The 21,572-nt window shown below is 33.7% G+C and overlaps 2 protein-coding genes across 51 annotated transcripts in view; one reads left to right on the forward strand and one right to left on the reverse strand.

Moving 5' to 3' along the window:
• The window catches only part of shot (dystonin-like protein short stop), a 342,592-nt gene extending 323,059 nt beyond the window's left edge, over positions 1–19,533 (forward strand). For 10 of the 47 annotated variants that reach the window (XM_076411410.1, XM_076411419.1, XM_076411401.1 and 7 more), the window contains 17 exons: positions 45–199; positions 317–328; positions 1,007–3,379; positions 3,591–3,656; positions 3,818–3,853; positions 4,975–5,052; positions 5,877–6,157; positions 6,211–6,440; positions 7,317–7,434; positions 10,412–10,569; positions 15,016–15,271; positions 15,368–15,521; positions 15,889–15,954; positions 16,816–16,905; positions 17,213–17,251; positions 17,635–17,703; positions 18,673–19,533. In XM_076411410.1, the coding sequence (XP_076267525.1) occupies positions 45–199; positions 317–328; positions 1,007–3,379; positions 3,591–3,656; positions 3,818–3,853; positions 4,975–5,052; positions 5,877–6,157; positions 6,211–6,440; positions 7,317–7,434; positions 10,412–10,569; positions 15,016–15,271; positions 15,368–15,521; positions 15,889–15,954; positions 16,816–16,905; positions 17,213–17,251; positions 17,635–17,703; positions 18,673–18,826 (4,335 nt within the window). In that variant the 3' untranslated portion in view covers positions 18,827–19,533. Of the gene's footprint in view, positions 1–44; positions 200–316; positions 329–1,006; positions 3,380–3,590; positions 3,657–3,817; positions 3,854–4,974; positions 5,053–5,876; positions 6,158–6,210; positions 6,441–7,316; positions 7,435–10,411; positions 10,570–13,085; positions 13,232–14,000; positions 14,078–15,015; positions 15,272–15,367; positions 15,522–15,888; positions 15,955–16,255; positions 16,329–16,815; positions 16,906–17,212; positions 17,252–17,634; positions 17,704–18,672 lie in introns of all 47 variants that reach the window. The other 37 variants (XM_076411403.1, XM_076411412.1, XM_076411414.1 and 34 more) reach the window with 37 other exon arrangements.
• A 526-nt stretch (positions 19,534–20,059) lies between these two features.
• Positions 20,060–21,572, reverse strand: part of LOC143200781 (uncharacterized) — a 39,571-nt gene continuing 38,058 nt past the window's right edge. For all 4 annotated transcript variants that reach the window (XM_076411456.1, XM_076411455.1, XM_076411454.1 and 1 more), the window contains exon 10: positions 20,060–21,512. In XM_076411456.1, the coding sequence (XP_076267571.1) occupies positions 20,134–21,512 (1,379 nt within the window). In that variant the 3' untranslated portion in view covers positions 20,060–20,133. The remainder of the gene's footprint in view (positions 21,513–21,572) is intronic.

Below are 21,572 nucleotides of genomic sequence, written 5' to 3' on the forward strand. Positions count from 1 at the left end.
TTGTCGTTTTTTGATTGATGCTAAACGATGATGCTATTTTTTAGGATCTACTAGCATTCCTGGATAGAGCCGAGAAGAAATTCGACAAAATGGGACCGTTGGGATCGGACATCGAAGCGGTCAAATCGCAGATCGATCAGCTGAAGAACTTTAAAGTCGAAGTGGATCCGCACATGGTCAAAGTGGAAGCGCTCAACAGGTCAGTAAACGTTCTGTTTCCTCGTCGTTTCAAGACGTGTCTATGTTTTATGAACAGGTTATACTTGTTACATATTCTATACTAACTTTGTTTTCTTATTTTTCGGATGGACTACAGGAGTCTTATAAGGCAAGAAACTTTTTTGGTTTATCTGCATTTTATGCTGTGTTTATGTTTTAATGCATTGATTTTGGGGCGATTGCTTTAGTCCTGTTTGTACTATATATATATGGTAATTCTCTCGCTCTGTCTCGATATATAAAAAAACATCAAGCACAATTAATTGTTAACACTGTCAAGTATATTCTTGGTTAACATTTTTTTTAATGGAGAAAAGTCTGTTCAAAATAAACAACTAAATACTGTTTAGAAATAATTAAAACTTTACATACTAAGTGAAACGAGAGGATTGCTGTATCATTAAAATAATAACAAGAAAAAAAAGACTCTCTAACGAACGACTATTCCAATGTTAGCTGTGGTGCTTTATGTGTCGTTTTATAGCCATCAGTCCGCTTACCCCATTCCCAAACGTACCAATAATGTTATAATACGATAGACGATAGTGATCCCTAATTGTTTTCAGTGTTATTTATTTTAAATAGATTATAATGCATGCGTTTTGACTTTTTTCCAATAAACATAACGGAGAAACCTTTCGAGCTTTCCTAGTATTCTTCAACCGATTTCTTGCTTGAAAATGACCTTAACATATCCCCAGGAAATATTTTATTTTTACCATTCTTTTTGCTTGCTCTTTTTATTTGAAATGTGATGAGTTTAAAGTAATTCATATTTTCTGTACAGGCAAGCCCAGGAACTCACAGAACGTACATCGGCTGATCAGGCGGCGGCAATCAAAGAACCTTTGTCTGCTGTTAACAAGCGCTGGGATGATCTACTCAGAGGTATGGTAGAGAGACAGAGACAATTAGAAAATGCTCTTCTGCGTTTGGGACAGTTCCAACACGCCCTCAATGAATTATTAGTCTGGATATCGAAAACAGACAAGACCCTAGACGAGCTTAAGCCTGTGGCCGGTGACGCTCAGGTTCTCGAAATCGAACTGGCCAAACTCAAGGTGCTCATTAATGACATCCAAGCGCATCAAACCAGCGTTGATACATTGAACGATGCTGGACGACAACTAATCGAAAGCGGCAAGGATCGTCATGAGGCCTCCGCCACTCAAGAAAAACTCAACACCCTCAACACTCAGTGGCGTGCTCTGGTGCAAAAGGCTGCCGATCGTCAACGCGAATTGGAAGATGCTCTTTCCGAAGCCCAGAGATTCAACGCGGAAATACAAGACTTACTCTCCTGGCTGGGTGACGTTGACGGCATCATCGCCGCCTCGAAACCGGTCGGAGGACTTCCGGAAACCGCCTCCGAACAGCTGGAGCGTTTCATGGAAATCTACAACGAAATCGAGGAGAACAGACCTAAAGTGGAAACAGTCCTAGCCCAAGGACAGGAGTACCTGAAAAAGGCGCCATCGAACACCGCCTCGAACTTGCAGCATAACCTCAAGACTCTGAAGCAGAGATGGGACTCCGTCACAGCTCGAGCTAACGACAAGAAGATCAAGTTGGAGATCGCCCTCAAAGAAGCTACCGAGTTCCATGAATCTTTGCAGGCGTTTGTCGATTGGTTAACCAACGCCGAGAAGATTTTAACCAGCCTGAAGCCGGTGTCCAGGGTTCTGGACACGGTTCAGCAACAAATTGAAGAACATAAAATATTCCAAAAAGACGTCAGCGCCCATCGTGAAATCATGTTGGCTTTGGATAAAAAGGGAACGCATCTTAAGTACTTCAGCCAGAAACAGGACGTAATTTTAATCAAGAACTTATTGATTAGTGTACAACATAGATGGGAGCGTGTAGCTTCAAAATCAGCTGAACGCACCAGAGCTCTAGACTTGGGTTACAAAGAGGCTAAAGAGTTTCATGATTCCTGGTCAGGTCTGATGAGTTGGCTAGATGAAACCGAACAGAATCTGGATGATCTAATGGCTGATAGTGGTGGTAACGACCCAGAAAAAATAAAAACCCGTCTGAACAAACACCAAGAGTTCCAAAGAGCTTTATCGGCTAAACAAGCCATCTACGACGGCATCATGAAGAACGGAAAACATCTGAAGGATAAGGCCCCCAAGACCGACGAGACCATCCTCAAGCAAATGCTGACCGATCTGAAGAACAAATGGAACGCGGTGTGCAATAAGAGCGTCGAAAGACAAAGGAAGTTGGAGGAAGCTCTGTTGTACTCCGGTCAGTACAAGGATGCCATCGCCGCCTTATTGGCCTGGTTGAAGAAAGTCCAACAGGAACTGTCTCAAGACAGCCCGGTTCACGGAGATTTGGACACCGTCAATCATTTGGTAGAACTGCACAGGCAGTTCGAGAAGGAATTGGAGAAACGTAACGATCAAATGGAATCCGTCATGAGAAGCGGTCAGGAATTGGAAAGGACGGCCAGCAAATCAGATGCCGCCAACATCAGAAAACAACTGACCGATTTGACCGAACTGTGGGAATCCGTCACCGGGTTGACTCACCTCAAGACGGACCGTCTGCACGACGCACTAAAGGACGCCGAGCGTCTACACAGATCCGTCAACATGATTCTAGACTGGTTGTCCGACGCCGAGATGAAATTACGTTTCGTCGGCAACACGCCGGAGGACGAAGCTAGCGCCTACGAACAGCTAAAGGCGCTCGACGAATTCCGCGCTCAACTCAACGAAAAAGAAATCGAGAAGGATCAAACCATCGAGCTCGCCCACCGAATTCTTGCCAAAGCCCATCCCGATGCCATCAACGTGATTAAGAACTGGATCAAGGTGATTCAATCCAGGTGGGAGGAGGTGTCCCAGTGGGCGTTACAACGCCATCAAAAACTCTCCACTCACATGCAGTCCTTGCGCGACCTTGACGAATCCCTGGAAGAGCTCATCCAGTGGCTTCTGGGACTTGAGAACACCCTCATAGCATTAAAGAGAGAAGAACTGCCCATGGACATTCCAGCCACCGAACAGCTCATCGCCGATCACAAGGAGTTCATGGAGAACACTCAAAAGAGACAGTTGGAAGTTGATAGGGTATGCAAAGCGAAACAGGTGAAACCAGCCCAGGGACCCAGAGATTTGAAGAAGTTCGGAAAAGGCAAAGGCCCGATGTACGTATATCATGCTTTTCTAGTTTTAATATTTATTCTTTTAAATTTTGTCACACTTTTGCACTCGTTGAACGTTAATTTTTGCAAGCATTTTATTTTCATTATCAACTCACGCCATCCCATGCAAAAGGATGCGTTTGTTTGCATTAAACCTGACTGTGCATGATTGATTGTATGTTTTATCCATTTTTTGTGTTGCTTTTTACTTCAGCCGTGGCTCACAGCACGACCTTCACGAACATTCTGCTGAATATGGCACCCTAGGTCGAAAACAAAGGTATGTTATAACATCACCGAAGTTATATTGCCTCAACTCCACCCAAAACTATACTATTTCTAACAATTTAGAAAATATCTTCTAAAAAAATGCTTTTTGATTTTCTCTTCATTGATTTGTTTTGCATTTTGTCTGATTGTGTTTTTTTTACTACTTTTTAGCTTCAAAGGATCACGGGATCTGTTGTCTCGTGGCAGGTTAGCATCATTTTATATTGTTTTGTTGGTGGTGGTTATAACTTAATTAATACTACAATAAGTGTTGCATTAAAAACTATACAGTTTTTAATATTTAATTATTCATTTATTATCTATATTAAATTTCATATTTCATCAAATGTGTCTTGATATTAATTGATGGAACCTTCTTTCCATTGTTTGGTAATAGTGAACACATGACAATATTTAAGTTAATCGATTACAACACTAGATTGAGATTGAGAGTTTTGAAGTATAGTTTCCAAACAAAAGAAAATTCTGATTTGGTACTGTTTATAACATCTTATTTATAAAATTCGGATGGCTTACTTATCAAAATTACAGTAGTTATAAATATAATAAATGTGGAAGCAATTAGTACCCTAACTAGCAATAGTTATGCATTTTTGAATTACTTGAGTAATCAAGTGGTAAGTGCATGTAGACAACCAATTTTTTTTTAATTGTTGCTTGTGTATCTTATTCTAAAATATTCTAAGTATTTTATCATGCTCGCTACATATTACATGTTGTAAAATTGTTTTCGTTCACTTAGAATTCAATTTTCATGAAAAAAAGCAACCCCAAGGCACTTGTTTTACAATATATGGTAGCCATTATGTGAGGATAGACTGAAACATGTAATCTTCATTAATTGAAATACAACGTAAATCTGATGGTATAATTTTCCAGATACGGAATGGAGAACACTGGTAGAAATTATAAATTAATTATAAAATAAAGTCATCCATACATTAAAAACAATTTATTTTTATTTAATTTGATTGATAACAATTACTGTATTATATATTTGTACAATATTATTTCTGATATAAACACAATATAATGTATACAACTTATGCACCAATTAGCTCTATAAGAGGTACTAACCTAACTAATATTTTTATTTTATTTTTTTGTGTCCCAAGATATATATTTTTAGTACTTCCATCATTTTATGTTTTTTTTTATTTACTGGAAATCGAACAGTCGATAACAAGACTACGACATCTGTTCTCAGTTAGCGTTTTTTATTTTATCGTTCGATTTTCAGTAAAGTTTGTAGTGAATTAGTATCAAAAATCGTGTTGAGTGTTGTTGCATGTTGCTTTATTCGACAGCCGCACCAGTCCTGGCAGAGAGCTCAGTCCAGAATACGGATATCCGCATATCGGACCAAGGTTTCCTCCATCTGGAAGGTACATTTTCGTTTTCGATCTCCATACAGTAAACTAACAACACACACACACACATTCTCGAGATAACTAAAACAAGGTCATTGTGGGGATCAAAAATTAGTTGGTGATTGTTCGTGGTTTCAAATTTTCTGATTTCTCTTTACTGGGTAAATGTAAATAACATTTTTTGCATTGAGATTTTTGCCATAAGACGGGGATAGGTCAGCGGTGATGCTTGAATATTATCGTTTTGAGATAAAATGATTTTTTTCACAAGCATGTCAAGATTTAGTTGTATATTTTATTGATTTGTAATCTTGAAATTGTCGTATTCTTTTTGGTAGATTTTTAATTGATGTTTTAATGCATAATTTGATTTTTTATAATATATATATTGAGTTATAAGTTTTATACATACAGCACTACACATTTTTTGCACAATACTCTACTAAAACTTCTATGAAACTCGTCTCCGGTAGCAGTTTGTAAGATATTTTCTATAGTAAATTATATTATAAAGATAGTGAATTAATTTTGAGGGTTTTGTTATTGGTTTACGCTATTAGAAGTCGCCTTCGACCGATTGTATTTTATATACTTTTAATTCAATCTCTTCGTATTATAAAGAAAATGCATTATTTGTACCATACAACCCAACATTATCTAAAATTATTTCACTTATCGTAAACTAGGCGAGTTTCATATTCAAGGAAAAGTATGGCAGGTGGTTGCAACGTGCGAAAAAATGGCAACGTGGAAAAGCAAAAAAACCAACCTTACCATACTGTCCTTGAGTTTCTTGATCTGTGCGAGAAATTCAATCTAATTTGCTTAAAAACCTATAGCGAACCGGAGTTCCGATCACCGCGCGTCAAATTCCTATACGACAAGTGGCGCCACGTGTGGGTCCTATCTTGGGAAAGACAACGAGAGCTCTACGATCACCTGGCTTATCTGAAGGAGAAAGAGAAGGCGGATAACTTCTCCTGGGACGACTGGAGGAAGCGTTTTTTGAAATTCATGAATTACAAGAAATCCCGCCTCACAGATCTCTTTAGGAAGATGGACAAGGACAACAACGAACTCATACCGAGGGAAGATTTCATCGATGGCATCATTAGGACTAGTAGGTTATCGTTAGGTCCGCTTCGCTCTTCGATTAAAATGTTTTCCTTGTAGAATTCGATACATCCAGATTGGAAATGAAACACGTAGCCGACATGTTCGACGAAAATAACCGAGGCTTGATCGACTGGAAGAAATTCATCGCCGCATTGAGACCGGATTGGGAGGAGAAGTCCCCGGATACCGACGCACAAAAGATCCACGATGAAGTGAAGAGGCTAGTCATGCTCTGCACCTGCAGACAGAAATTCAGAGTATTCCAAGTTGGTGAAGGAAAATACAGGGTAATTATTGTTGTTTATATATCTAAATATTTTATAACCAATTTTAAAGTTATGTGATGATGATTTTACCATCTTTTCCACAATAGAATTGATGATGTTGATGTGCAACTTTTTTATTATCCAAAACTGAATCTAACTTCAGCTGATGTCATTAGTGTGTCCTAGGTAAAGACTGAAAAATCCAATAACACTTTCCAATCAAAATTTTAAAGATAACTTGCTAATTTTGGTCATTTTCTTTAACATATTCCTCAATTTTAATGAATATCATTATAAGTAAGGATTTTAGTTCTACCAAAATGACAAGATGATTTTATAATAATCTTTAAATAATGTTATTATATATGATCTCTTCCATTATTAGATATCATAACCAGTCACAATTTGATGTAAAAACAACTTTCTTTTTTTCTTTTTACACCAATTACTATATTGTATAAATGATTGATTGAACACCAAATGAAGGGGGGTTACTACCATTTCTAAAAGAGCTTTTTAGATTCTTTAACGCGAATCAGTTTCTAGCAGGTTCTATTTTCTTTGATTTTTTCATTATTTCAATTTTGTCCCTCCAACTATCTTGGTCTTGTTCTTCCTGCAGGTAACCACCCTGTTATATTTGTAATTTTTCTCACCTAATCCTCTACCTCTAATTAATTCATACTGTTGTTTTCATTCTCTATTAATTTCCTACTACTTTTGTTGATCTTAGTACAGTTCTTAATATTTTTCCTTCTTCTATTTTTAGTTTTTCTTCGACTTATCTCTTCCTGTCCCTGCTCCATACATTATTATTGATTACCATAATAATTTCAGTTATTTTTTTCAAAGTTATTGATATGTCACGGATATATTCATGGTTCTTTCACTTTTTAGTTCGGCGATAGTCAGAAACTTCGACTGGTACGTATTCTTCGCAGTACTGTGATGGTACGTGTCGGAGGTGGCTGGGTAGCCCTAGATGAATTCCTGCTGAAGAACGATCCATGCAGAGGTACGTTTCAACAGTTTTACATTAGTTTTAAGGTTGTACATGCAATGAGACTCATACCGACCGTCGAAGATTACGAATGCTTCTCACTTTGCCATTATAACAAAATTATTTCCACCGAATTTATAATCTCCGACGGTCAGCATATATTATTGACACTTTAACTATTAAAGATAAATTATATATTAACAGGGGATATAAAACAATAATAATAATAATAATAAATATAACCAGCTTTACTGTCAGTCACTTCTAACATGATGGAAAACGAAAATTTTATTTTAAAAAAAGTTAACCCAATTCATGTATTAATGTGGTTCGACCTAAACGTCTCTTGAGGGTATTATACATACACTACTTGGCCTTTCGTAGCGTTGTATACGCCGAATTAGCTAAATCCTTTTTATTTTGCTGTACTATAATCCCAGACGCAACATCTCCAAATCTAACGGGTCTCGACACTAGCACAAGATTTCGAGATGTTGTTGCTTCATCAGATTCATCTTTACTAATCAAAAACTGTTATTTCCATCCACTTTTAACCCAACCTCCATTCACTAATTAATTTTTTTACGTTGGAATTTGAACGTTATTTTGCTATCATGATTGTTCACTATCGCGCTTTGTATGGTGTCTTACACTATGGCTTAAATTAAAAAAATAAGTCACTTTGGTGCTACCATTACCAAATCCTGACATACCCGAACAACACGAGCCATGGTGTCCACTTGGTAAGATTTTCATATACCATTATTTTGGTCTACATTATTTTTTTATTCGTTTGAATTTATTTTGAAGTAGTTTTAGTGTTACGTATATCGGAAAATATTGTTGACTCCGCAGTGTGTTGTAAAAATGTTTTTTGTGAATAGTGTACGAGGATGAGCGAGTGTTAGTTCATCGTATGTTTTTTTTTTTTGATTTTGCTATCGATGTTGTTTTTCATTTACATGTTGTATTTTTTGACGTCAATCAGGTATCGATAATGGCAAATTATTTATTTGATTTGTTTTATGGTGTTGGTGTGTTTGGTTTGGGTTTGATTGGGTTTAAATGTTACGACGCAATATTTTCCGATATAATTATATTAGAAGAAATTTATATCAAATCTACGAAATTTGACGTATGTAGCCCAAAATGTTCTGTAAATAAAATTAAATCGGTTTTGGTTTCATTCTAACGGTTATAACTGCATGAATTTGGTTTTGTATGTATATAGGTAATTTTATTTAATAGGTTACTAATATTATTCACACATATTTTTGGTTTATTTGTTAGTTATGTATATTTATTATGTTTGATAAGTAATTGCTTCGCCATAAAGTTACGTTTTTATAGTTCACGTAAAATAACGATGAATATGGCGAACCATTTACCTACAATAAGTTAGCATGTGTTTCAACGATGTTGTAATTAAATAAAATAGCAAAAGTACTGTAATGGATCACTGTGAAAATACATATAAGTCTACAAGACACTTGTAGAGTTAGTCACTTTAAAAGGGTATTTCAAATTGAGTGCTTTTATTCTTGAAATTCTATAAACAGTAACATTGCATTCATTAGAAAAAAACCTTTTTAGTTAAAACTATATGTGATGCCTTTAAACGAGAAAAACCAATATCTCTTAAATAACCACCTTTAACAGCTCCAAGAACATATATTTTTTTTAAATATTTTGCCTCCTTGACTTATTCTTTATATAATTTCAAGAAAAGTAGCCCAGTCATGACAAATTATGGTCACTGGTTTTAATGATCGAGTAAAATCACCACATAAATATTTATGTTTGAAAAATTATTGGAACCTTATATATCTTCAGATTTAAGGTCTTTCGTCAACTCATAGCGTCATCTATAAATTATTCAACATGTAAGAAAAAGCGATTTGAAAAACCCTTCATAATTTTCACAATATAAAATAACATCAGCACAATAATTTTTAAGAAACAAGCAGAATGTACATTTGAAAGCAATTTTGCACTTAACATGAATAATAACGAATTATGTATAATTCAAAGCAAAAGTAATAGAAATTTATAAGAAAAATTACTATGGTACAAAATAAGAATAGTTTATTTAATTCAGTTTCTCAAAGAGATTAGCATTATCACCAGTTCACTGAATATGTTAGAAAATGGGGAGAGTATTCAATAATATGATTTTTCTATTCGCCTATCGCCTATTCTTGTGTTTTGTGCATAAAAGGTCCATTGTGGGTGAAGGACATAAAATAATTTTTTATAATTAGATGAACATTTGATATTTTAATTTTTTTTTGGCAAAATGTATATATAAAATCACATCAAAATCATAATTGAAATACTTAAAAATATATTATTTGTATAGAAATAGATTTAACCTTATATGAGTTTTGAGTATAATCGACATAATCGATTATACAAAATGATGGGTTGCATAACAATAACATATATTAAATAGCATATTGTAAATGAATTTATAGTTTTAATTCTATATATAAAATGATGTATTGACTCAATCAATATTAATTTTAAAGTTTGAATAGCAAGTTAAATATTTGACATGATTATTTAATTTTAAAATAATTATATCGTTTTATATTAACTGAGTACTCTGTCACAATAGAGTATTCTAAGATCTTTTTACTTAGTCCCTAGGGTTAATTTTTGATAGGGCTCAGGTGCAGAGGATCCATTTAATATGGTATGTACTTAAAACGAATCAATTATTCACAGTGATTAAAATACAAGTTCACCCCAGTCACTATGAACAATATAAAGCACAACGTCAACCTCGTTGATTCACGAACGGTACTGCATCACAAATCAAATCAATTTAACGAGTATTTTTTGCTTATTTTGTTTTGTTTGTTTTCTCTTTCTCTCTTTGTTATTCCATCCACGCACCTTGCACACCATTCCCCACACGTGACTCCTGTCGGGTCCTGTCAATGTCTCCACACCACACCCACCCTCACCACCGACGACCGACATACCACAGCTAAGGGCCGCACTAACATTGAGCTGCGCGAGCAATTCATCCTGGCCGATGGAGTCTCGCAGACCATGACCGCTTTTAAGAGCAAACGGTCCTCAGCCAGTCCCGTTTCGGGATCATCATCCAGCTCGCTGCGCACACCTCAGGGGCCAATCACGAAGGTATTGCACTGTCATCAACGACATCATCGCCGTCGTCTCGGTATTCATCATCCATCTAGCCGAATGTTCACAGGATGATGAATAGTTTAAAAAAACTTCTGTGCTGGAATTTGATTCTGTGTGATGAATGTGTATCTGAAGCTGAATGAATTTCGATATGTGTGAATCATCTCAAATCAAAACAGAAGTTAATTAACTCTGTTAATTTTTCTTTAAAATTCTTATATAAGCAACTTTCAATATTATTCCAAGTAATATCTGAGGTTTATTAAAATATAAGAATAATACACACTTAAATAAAAAATTAATAAAAAAGCATGTGTTCATGTTCATTTTACATACATTTTTAGGTAACTTAAAAACATTATATAAAATTATGGATTATTATTAAGATATTATATCATTAACAATATTTCACTATATAGTATATGTTTGTTTTTTTAACAATATCTTATATTCAATTTAGTTATTTTGTTTCAATCATATCCCATGATTAATTAATACTGTTTCCACCCAAGCACAGAATTTTTTTTAAATCCACTGATCATTTACCCACCAAAATATTTTTGTTATAATTGTAATTGAGAAATTATAATTAAGTGGGGTTCGATAAAATGATCTATCAGCAACAAATCATTTCATTCGCTTATTTAGTAGAATACGAGTTTTTGAATGTGATGTACAATTGATATAGGTCTGAACGAAGAATGTTGGTTTATATAGTTTATTTTAGAATAATGGAGATTGGTCATGCCACTGCTTTTGTAGATTTTGTTTTATTATATATATATTTTTTGGTTGGTCAGGTGATTATGTAAGTATTTATTGTATGCCTATATTGAGCATGATCATATTGTAATGGACACTATGTATGAAAAAAAAAACGGTCCGGGAATTTATTGAAAGGTAAGTGCCAGCGGAAGATCTGTGTTATACCAAATGTCCTAATAATAATAGACGTTCGTAAATAACAAGTGAATTTTGAGGCAGCTATAACGTTTAGGGATATTTTATTTTTATTTAGCGTCAACGTACAACACATCCCCACCTCAGGAGACGCAAATATCGAGACGGCTGTGATCAACTAATACATGAATTTAATCGTTTTTTTCTTTTGGTTCGTTTATCGCCTTATTTAGTACTGCTTATGTTTATCCCGTAGATTTACTTCGAGTTCTCTTGACTGTTCGTTTTCTATTACTTTCAGATCTGTTATTTTTTTGAGGTTTACACTTAAGCTTTTAAACTTTGCACAGATAATTTGTAAAAACGTAGTTGTTCCCACATATTTTCTTTTACATGTTTTTTAAAAATATTTTAATAGTTATTTAGAGTTCCATGTAAATAGAAAGAAAATGAGTTAGTTACTATAGTTGAGTTTTTATGGATTCTTCTTAAATTTCTTGAAATAATCTAAATTAAAATATGGATTTATATAAAGAATGGGAAAAATAAATAAAATTATATGTATGTGAAAAAAAAAATTGAAAAACAACGGAATAAAACATAGTTATTGATTTAAATTATATTTATTGTAAAATATATAAATAATTGTGTATAATGACTTTTAACCGTTTGTAGTTTCAATATTTTTCTATTTAAGTTCACAAAATGTCCCTTTAAGAGCAAAAAATTGCCTCTGTTCTTCCTTTCTTTATTTTTCCATTGTAGTATGTTCTCGAGTTCTTCAAGATAATTTTTCATGTTACCTGATCTATCTTTGAATTACTGTCACTCTTTCTTTGGTTACAGTTTTGTTGTAATCTGCCCGACAATTGTTTCATTACTTTCAATGGTGTCTACAGCACCAGATTGAATAGACCCAGTTCTGGCTTACTTTCCTTCTTCAAAATTTCCAATGTGATGTCTTTTTCTATTTTGTTTTCAGTAGTTATAATATTTTCAATTTAAAAGAATCGAGATCTCAACTAGGAGAATTAATTTTGAGGTTTCCTTAAGACCATAATTTTTTGAATCGTGTCCGTTATTATTCCATTATTAAAATGCCCCAAGTTTCTAACATTTTTTCTGTTTTATTGCAGTGATGTTTTCTATCACCTTCACCATTAATAATTCCTCTAATTTCTATTCAACAATAATCTGTACTGTACACACACCCTTATTATGTGGTATAATATATATTATATCAATCAAATCATTTATTTCCTACATAATTATATTATATACATATCTTAGTAAGGTATTAACATATGACAAATCAAGAAATGGCGGAAGAATCTAAACATATTTCTCACAAACAAATATTTTTTTGTTATTTGTAAATATCGTCTTTTTACATTGAATTGAAATTTCTTTAAACATATCCCCAGTATATATAAACACATTTTCCACACTTCGCAGTTTGTTTGCACCTCACTTTTTTCGACATATACACACACAGTATCATACCTATAAACACCACACCCACACACATGTATACACACTTTACCATAATACATAACATCACTTTTCTTTCTCCATTTGTGACGAAATCGCATGTTGTTGTTCTCCTGTAGCTCACGAACACTTGGCCGAACTAATGCCGATCTTTGACGAAATCCGAGCTAGAGGGGAGATAGGAAACGCATACCCGCTACACGTGGGGTCCACCGCTGGCCCCACACTTCACTTGGCCCACGTCAATCCGAACACTTGCTATTGGGTAATGTTTCAATGCTACCGTTGTCTAAACGATGAACCAGTAGTAGTTGTCGAGCGAGTTCCTTCGGGCTCTACCAATTTTACTTCTGCTTACGGAGATACTATTGGATAGAGCGATATTATAATATAAAAATGTTAGTCCAAATTCAGTAGCATTAACTTGAAGGTTAATGTAGTAATGCTAGTTAACCAGGTATTCATAATAATGTATATCGGGTTCTCTGACTTATCGCATCAAAGGAAAAAATACTGAATTTGATTGACATTAGCTATTAGGTTATGAAACATTTCTTTTTTATTTCGTTTTAAGAAATGAATTATTTTAATATGAAATAACTTGTTACTGGCCGGATTAAAATTATTTGAAAAAGAAATATTCCTTTATACCTAATATTGTGTAGTAGATTATTCTTGAGATAGAACCCAGAGCCAATTTCTCGCACTCGGTTATGGTTTACTCCTAAATAGGTTGTGTGGGTTTAGTTTGTGCAATATTTTTAAAAGGTCCCGTTGTGTACTTGTACATATTCGTTGTTAATATCATCCCTAGACTAGCTTGTAAAACTTTTTCAAATACTGTACAAACTTTAGTAAAGTTTGCATGAGCATGAACGTTCTGTGGATAAATATTTCTAGCGGACACACCGGTTAACACTCAAGATCTAATTTCTATCCCCTGTCGAAATTTGATCGGTTTATGTTGAGAATTTAAACTATCTATCGACAAAAATGTTTTTATTCGAAAATTATAACGAGATTGGTTCATTTAGTTGCTGTAATCGGTCCGGAAAAAGACCACCACAAACTTTTGTATCTGTCGCAAATGCCCATGGTAGGTATTCAACAGGTCAGTAATTAAAATCTTATTCGAATTTTTAGCTGTATACAGCGAGCGCCCATGATATGGCATCAAGTGCAAAGAGTTATTATTTTTTATTTTTATTTGAATTTTATTTTATTTTTATCGAGTGTATTAAATATGGATATTTTCCAGTATCCATATTTACATTTCTTTGTAGGTACTATTTCTGTTTAATATGTTCATTCAGAGAGAGCAAGTGTTGTTTTTTTTTTTCAAGAGAAAGTTGAAATATGATAATTTCCATTCGTCTATGTAACAAACCAGGAGTTTTTTAATTTACTGTCCATTTAAATATTTTAATTTGTTGAAATTCGTAAAGTTTTTAGAGAAAGTATATACATACCCAAACAATTACTGAAAATTCTTTGTTTTATTTTACTAAAGTTTTAATATATCTTGCATTTGATAACATATAATTCGGGCACACTGTATATACTGCACATACTCCAAATTTATCACCTATTAAATTAACCATTAAATTATAATGAGCGTAAAACGAGAAACACTGAATTTTCTTTCTTTTCTTATTTCGATAACCAAGATTGTTTTGACGTCTCCCGATCAAGTAAAAACGATTTTGTTGGTGAGTATAAATACATTTCGATCGTTACAGTCACCGGTAGAGATGTCAAAGTGCTCCGATCACACAATATCGGGCCAAAAACAAAATATTTTGTTCTATTATATATATTCAGTTATTGTAACTAATATTCCAGTGGCACTGACTTTTTGTACGGTACTCGTGATGAATGGATGTGACCGCGTGAGAGCTGAGCAATTGTGTGAAGCGTCTTTGGATTCCTCGATTAAACCGTCGAAATCCAAAGACGTGTGTAGTTTTGCAATTTTTCCATTCGTGTCTTTTGCACCGTCCGACTTATTTCCTAACAAATCACTGATCTTGTGCGTTGGAACAAAATTAGGTCAGAGAAAGATCCCAGAGATCGGTTCCGATGGGAAGTTTACCGCGGAACACGAAATCCTCACTGTCTGCCGGAACACCAGATTCCCTGAGCGATAACGAAAGCGGCTTCAGAACACCAAAACGACCGCCGTACAGATCAGCACTGACGCCCGGAGGTTCCCGAAGTAACTCCAGACCAGCTTCCAGGACAGGCAGCAGGCCTGGAAGCAAGCCGCCGTCCAGACACGGATCAAATCTATCTCTGGATAGTACAGGTTTGTTTTGCAAATATTTATATATATTTATTTGACTTATGTTGCTGTAAATAATTGTAATTTCTTATAATTCGATAATCTGGTTTTCCTTTACAGATGACACCCCATCAAGAATACCAAGAAGAACACCAACTACCTCAGGACGTAGCTCAGCAACCTTATCGTCTGCCAAAAAGACGGCATTAAATGGAACTGGATCCAGACCACGAACCCCAAGCGGTCTGCGATCACCAGCTAGTCCTGCACCCAGGTAATTTTCAACCAATTATGATAATCGACGTGATAGATAAACGTAAAACTTAAATGAAATACCCATTAATAAAAACAACTCTAATCGCAATCTAAAATCATTAATTAGTATAAAAACTAATATTTAACTACTGTAGTTTAATACATACTATCGGATATATCTAATATTCATCTATAATAGTAGGTGCATTTGGAACTAAATTTATATAATTTGCCATAAACACTCAAATTTATGTATATGTGTCTTTAGTTAATACGAATAAGTACAAAGAAGTAAACTTAACTAAACCCGCACCATACATAAATATTAAAGGAAACCCCTTAAACACTACTAATAAAAGGCATGTCCTTTCTTTAACCTTTGCTAGATCAACTGGCATATCCAGAGCCTCAAGCATACCAACCTTATCAGGAATTAGTACAAGTACATCCAGGTAAACAGAGGATGCAAACATAAAAAAAAGTATATATCATGTCCCAACGTAAAAGAATGTTTTATTTGACTTTCTTATAACAAAAAGCAGATATTTACATTTTACTTTTTAATAATCATCGCATTATTTACTTTTAAGGTGCTTTTTTATTGTAAGAAACAAAACATTTTTTTATGTTTCAACAATAGTGGGATTATGGGGTAGAGTAGAAATGTGGTGTATCAAATTTGTACTTGGTAGCTGGACCAACTAATCTGTTTTATATTTAAAAGCTCTCCATTTAAAAATACATTTATTATAGGTGCAATCCAAAGACATGTCGTCACTGATTTCCCGTTTCGAAGAATATTTAGTTTTTTGAGTAAATAATTAAGGTAGAGTCAAAATTTTTGATTGGCTATTGGTTATTGGATAGAACACTAACTGAAAACAATAGATTTACTTAAAAATAAACTATAATAATTCAATTTATGTTTTTTGTATACATGATACTAAATTCTCGATTCAATTATTATTAGGTAGTAAAGTTGTACATATCATAATTTTTAAACTAATATATAGACAGTAATAACATGATATATAAAAGAAAATGTATAGCTTTTTATTCTCATTTTAATAACTCAAAAATTAAAATTTTACATCATTAATATGTTGTAAGTAAAAATTATCTGACAATTTTAATAACATATTTAACAAAATAGTCACCAGTTATGACTACATTAAATCAAATTGAGAGGTTCATATTTTACAGATATGTTCTAATCTAAAATACATTTAGTTGGCCTTTGCAACCAAGAGCTTTGTGAATTTTCATTTAAAGTGAATTATAATGGGTTAAAATGTCCTGGTTGGTATTGTAAGGTCTCGCATTCCAATATACAAAGGACCCAGTAAGGAAGAACCTGAATCTCCTTCTACATCAAGCTCCTGCTCTGTGTCTCTTTCTTCTGGGTAATTGTTCTTTTGCATGTTATCGTAGTGGCGTGAACTATTTACCTTTCTGTGTAAAGTGATGTTTTTTTTTGGTTGAATTTATGGAAAAAATAGTTTAGACTTGTTTTTTTTTATATAGTTGCAGTTATCCAAATCAGTACTTATTAATTTAAAAATAAATCGGACTTTTTGGTGAAGGTGCCTTAATATATATATTTGGATAACTGATTAGCAAAGTGTTTGTTTTGATTGAAGTGTGTGTTTGAGGTGTTACTAACATCTTTATTTTCTCTTTTTTCCTATACAAACTAACACATGTCGTTAGATCAACGACAAGTAAATCTCATATACCAGTTCTTAAAAGGTAATTTGAACATCAATGGGTATTATACAGTTTGACGCCTTTTTCAAAATATGTTATTTTTGTTTCATTAAAATTTCCTTTATTTTTTGCATGCTCATTGTTATATATAACACTGTTTTATCAGTTATATCAATTCGTTTTATTTTCAGTTCATAAATTCCTCATATAGAAAAATGTATTGTAATGTAAATAAAATTGTAGAATTTCTGAACTGATGAGATATTTATGTTGTATTGTGCATGCTTTTTGTCTATGCAATATTATTTTTTGCATTTTATATATAACAAAAAATAATCAGATAAATTACCACCATATGTATACTTATTATTTAACAATTTTATAACAATTTACTAACTGGCATGTTGTGTGCCTTTTTAACGCAGGAGTGCAAGTTCAAACAAGGTCAGGCAAGTGACAATTTGCGTTGGCCCAACACTAAGGACTGCCTCTAGGTAAATTAACCTCTTACTTACCAAGCTTCGAGTTATTTAAAACGTTTTGCATTTTAACTGTTTAATTTTAATAATGACTTACTGCATTCAGTATGCCACTGCAAATATATTACTAATTATTTAAATATTTAACTTAAGTTATCGTGTGAAACAAACGCAACGCTTATATAATATTTAAAAACAGTAAATATTAACTATTGTTATTTAATTTCATTGGCTGAATATAGTTGAATAAGTGAATGTTAATTAATAACTGCCAAGCCCAAGCCAAGCCTTTTTATTATTGGTTTTAAGTTGTAACAAAATTTGCAGTATTTCTATGATCTCTAATAATGATTTTAAGGGAATACCATTCAACAGAAAAAATAATTAGTTAAAATCGATTATAGGTGGCTTTTTTTATCAATTAAACGCAAATGTTTGACTTTTAATTGACTTTATTAATTTTTTTATGAACATATTACATTTTTGTTTGTATATTACGTATATATTACTGTGATCAAAATAAATTGTTTTGAATAAGATGTTGAACCTTTCGAGTTTCGAACGTTTGAGTTAACTTATTCCTGATTTGGAAATAGTTATTTGGAGGAAGTTCACTCAGTGTAATAGGTAGGTTACGAGTAAACGACTTTGATTAATTTTCTTTTGAAAATGTCATTAAAAACCAATGTTGTCTAAGAAAAAATTTATAGCATATCTATTATATCAATTTATATCCTAATATAAATTAATATAATATAAAATAAGCGTCTGCCTATAATCTCTGCTTCTTGAAACGAATAGATTTATGCAAACGACACAAAACACTCAATTCAATAAACAACGCTACGATTTTTACGTCTTTCTATTTTTTGATCATAGTACTATATAATAGACCTGGAAATATTTTGACGAAAATGTATAATTATTAGTGTTGATGAATGTATAGTGTCGAATACTTTGTAAGTTGAATTATTTCTGCTTTAGAACTCGAACACCATCTGGTTCGAACACTCCTGTTCATCCTGATCAGCAAACCGCTGTGTCACGAATATTGCGCCGTCCTTCCGGCGCATCTGATACACCCACCGGAACACGCAAGAAGAAATCCATCGAAGAACGGGAACCGTTTAGATTATAAATAATTATATGAAAAAAAGTTATTTAGTTAGGTATTTTTAACTTATTTCAACTTACAATGACTGACATAAGTTGTAGCTTTGTATTCTAAAAAAAAAACGTTGTTCATATTTTTGTATAGTGTTAATTTATTGGTTTGCCTTTTCGGTTAGCAAAAATCGCCAGTTCTGCTACCCGGAGACGCTTGAAACGTTGCAAGACATTCTTTTTAGCATAGTAACAAAGAATATACCGCACCTTTTTAAATGATATTTCCCAGAAAGATGCTATGTTTTTCCAAAAAGTGACATTACGCCGTTGCTTCCTTATTGGTTGCCATATATACAACAAAAAACCGTATTTCCAAGAATTTACATTATGTGATTTCAATTTAATGTTTTATATTCATTCTAATGATTTCTATTTTGTTTTGTTTTTTTTACAATAACTCGGTAATGTATATATTTATTGGCCATAAAAGACGGGACCATTTTTTTATTTTTAACTTTTGTTTAGGATTGTGTACTAATTTTGCCTAACCATTTTTTTTTTGCTTTACATATAATGTTCTGCTAGTCGAGATCTAGCAAATTCAAGTGTGATTACCATTTATAAAAAGGGTATATGTTGATGGTTCATAATCGCCAGTATGAATCGTCAGCTCACTTTTCTTATTCTATATGTATTGCTTTTGTATTATTCAACTGTTAATAAAACTAAATTTTATTACGTCTGGTATTTTTATTTATTCCAAAATGCGAATTATCTATAAAAACGTCTAAGTTTAATACCAACTCTACGAGCTTTTTATCATCTACATCCTGTTCATATATTCCATTCCTTAGACCTGCCAGAACAGGGAAATAAAACTACACATAATACATTCTAGAGTTATATTACAACTGTACTACTATAATTCAGATCTCTAAACGCCTTAACTGTCTAAAAAAATAAATAATTTATTGACTTTATACAAAAATTGCACATTAATCATTTGGTACCAATATCATAATTTACTTAAACCTACTGTGGGTAAAAATCACTAGGGCTAATATAGCTTAATATACATGTATATATTTATAAAACCCGCTTAGTGAGTTTTTATTAACTAAAAACCTCAGTAAGCGGAGAAAAAAAAGAAAACATGTCAAAAACACATTCCATAGCTCATGCGCATTTTTGACATGTTCTTTATGTTGCGCAAGTCAGACAAATCCAAAATTCGTTTGGAAATGTTTGATTATTTATACTCAGCTTTAATCAAATATCAGTGGAAATATATCGATTAATTTGTTTTTTTTTTGTATAAAAAATGCATCGAGGCAACACTTATCTCTCTTTAGTCTTATCTTTTTCTTTCAAGTTCGGGAAAAATGCTTCGATCGGTAAGATGGGATCTTCAGTTGATAAGGTGAAATAATTAGGTATGCTTCTGCTTGTTGGTGCCACTGAATTAAATAAACCTGGTTTGTCGTAGTCTTTAAATGACGAGGTCAGGTCAGATACTCGTTGAGAATGCATTAAATCATCAACCTTTAATTCCTCATCGGTAACAGGCTCTGTGGGTGCATTCAAGATATCTACTACAGTATCACTAGTTGCTTGGTTTAATGTAAATTCAGGTGTAATAGTGGAAGTTTCAGGTGCTCCTGATTCAGCAACTTTTTGGACCTCGGCTTCCTCCTCGGAATTTGGTTTAGTATCAGAATCTTCATCTTGTTTTGTGTCGTCATTTCTATTTTTATTTTCTAACCTGGATTTTAAACTAGGGTATCCAGATCGTCTTCTGTTGGCAAAGAAATTTGGTCTAATCGTGACTTTTGGACCAACAGTCGTTGCTTCAGTTGTCGTTCTTTGTTTACCAAAAGGTCTCAATCTCGTATTAACCGCTTTTACACTATTTTCAGTAATAATATTGTCTGAATCGGTGGTGGCGTGATATCTGGGTTGATTTGGTTTGAACTTTGGTCTCGGAGATGTAGTTGTCAAGCTATCTTCAGTTGAATCTTCGTCCATACGATTACTTGCAGTTGTAGGGCTCACGGGTGGCCTTGTCCTAATTCGATTCTGAAATCTTAATCTCACGTTTTCTGTCGTGCTCTTTACGTTTTCCTCGGTTGTGGTAGTTGGAGTCGTTGAAGTTAATTGATTGAGTCTTTGCCTGTAGTCTTTCACGCTGAACCTGGGCCTGTTTGAATTATCGAACTTGTTTGGTCTAACTCTAATTCTGTGAGTTCTAGCGGTAACAGCTTCGGTCGTAGTCGTAGTAGGCTGAGTGGTCGTAGTAGTTGTGACGATCTCTTCGCTCGATTCTAGCGGCTCAATCACTGCCTGTGTTGTATAATCAATTTCATTTTCTGGAACATGCACCCTATTACCATCGCCTACTTCTTCATTCGAGGTTTCAATTCTTTGCGTGCCCGGATGTATTTCTTCTATGAACGGTTGATTTCTGGTTTCTTCGTCATTATTTTCTTGTACGGATGGTCTTTCTTGTATGTGACTCGGGAAAGGTACAGGATAATTTTCAAATGAATTCTGTTGAGTTTCGTAAGAAGATTCGGTAGATTCTTCCATGGATGGTTTTGCCGAATCTCGAACGATGTTTTCGGTAAATGACGGTCTGAAACGTTTTCGTTGGGGCAGAGTTAGACCGTTGTTCTCATTAGGATTTGTCGATGGTTCTCTTGGTCTAAAACGATACCTTCCTACGAACAAGATAATAGGTGTTATCTTATTATTTTATATGAATATAAAACTATATGATG

Source organism: Rhynchophorus ferrugineus, unplaced genomic scaffold (genome assembly GCF_030347505.1).
Source record: "Rhynchophorus ferrugineus isolate W39M unplaced genomic scaffold, kcgeb_rfMv2 rfM8, whole genome shotgun sequence".
Lineage (NCBI taxonomy): Eukaryota > Metazoa > Arthropoda > Insecta > Coleoptera > Curculionidae > Rhynchophorus > Rhynchophorus ferrugineus.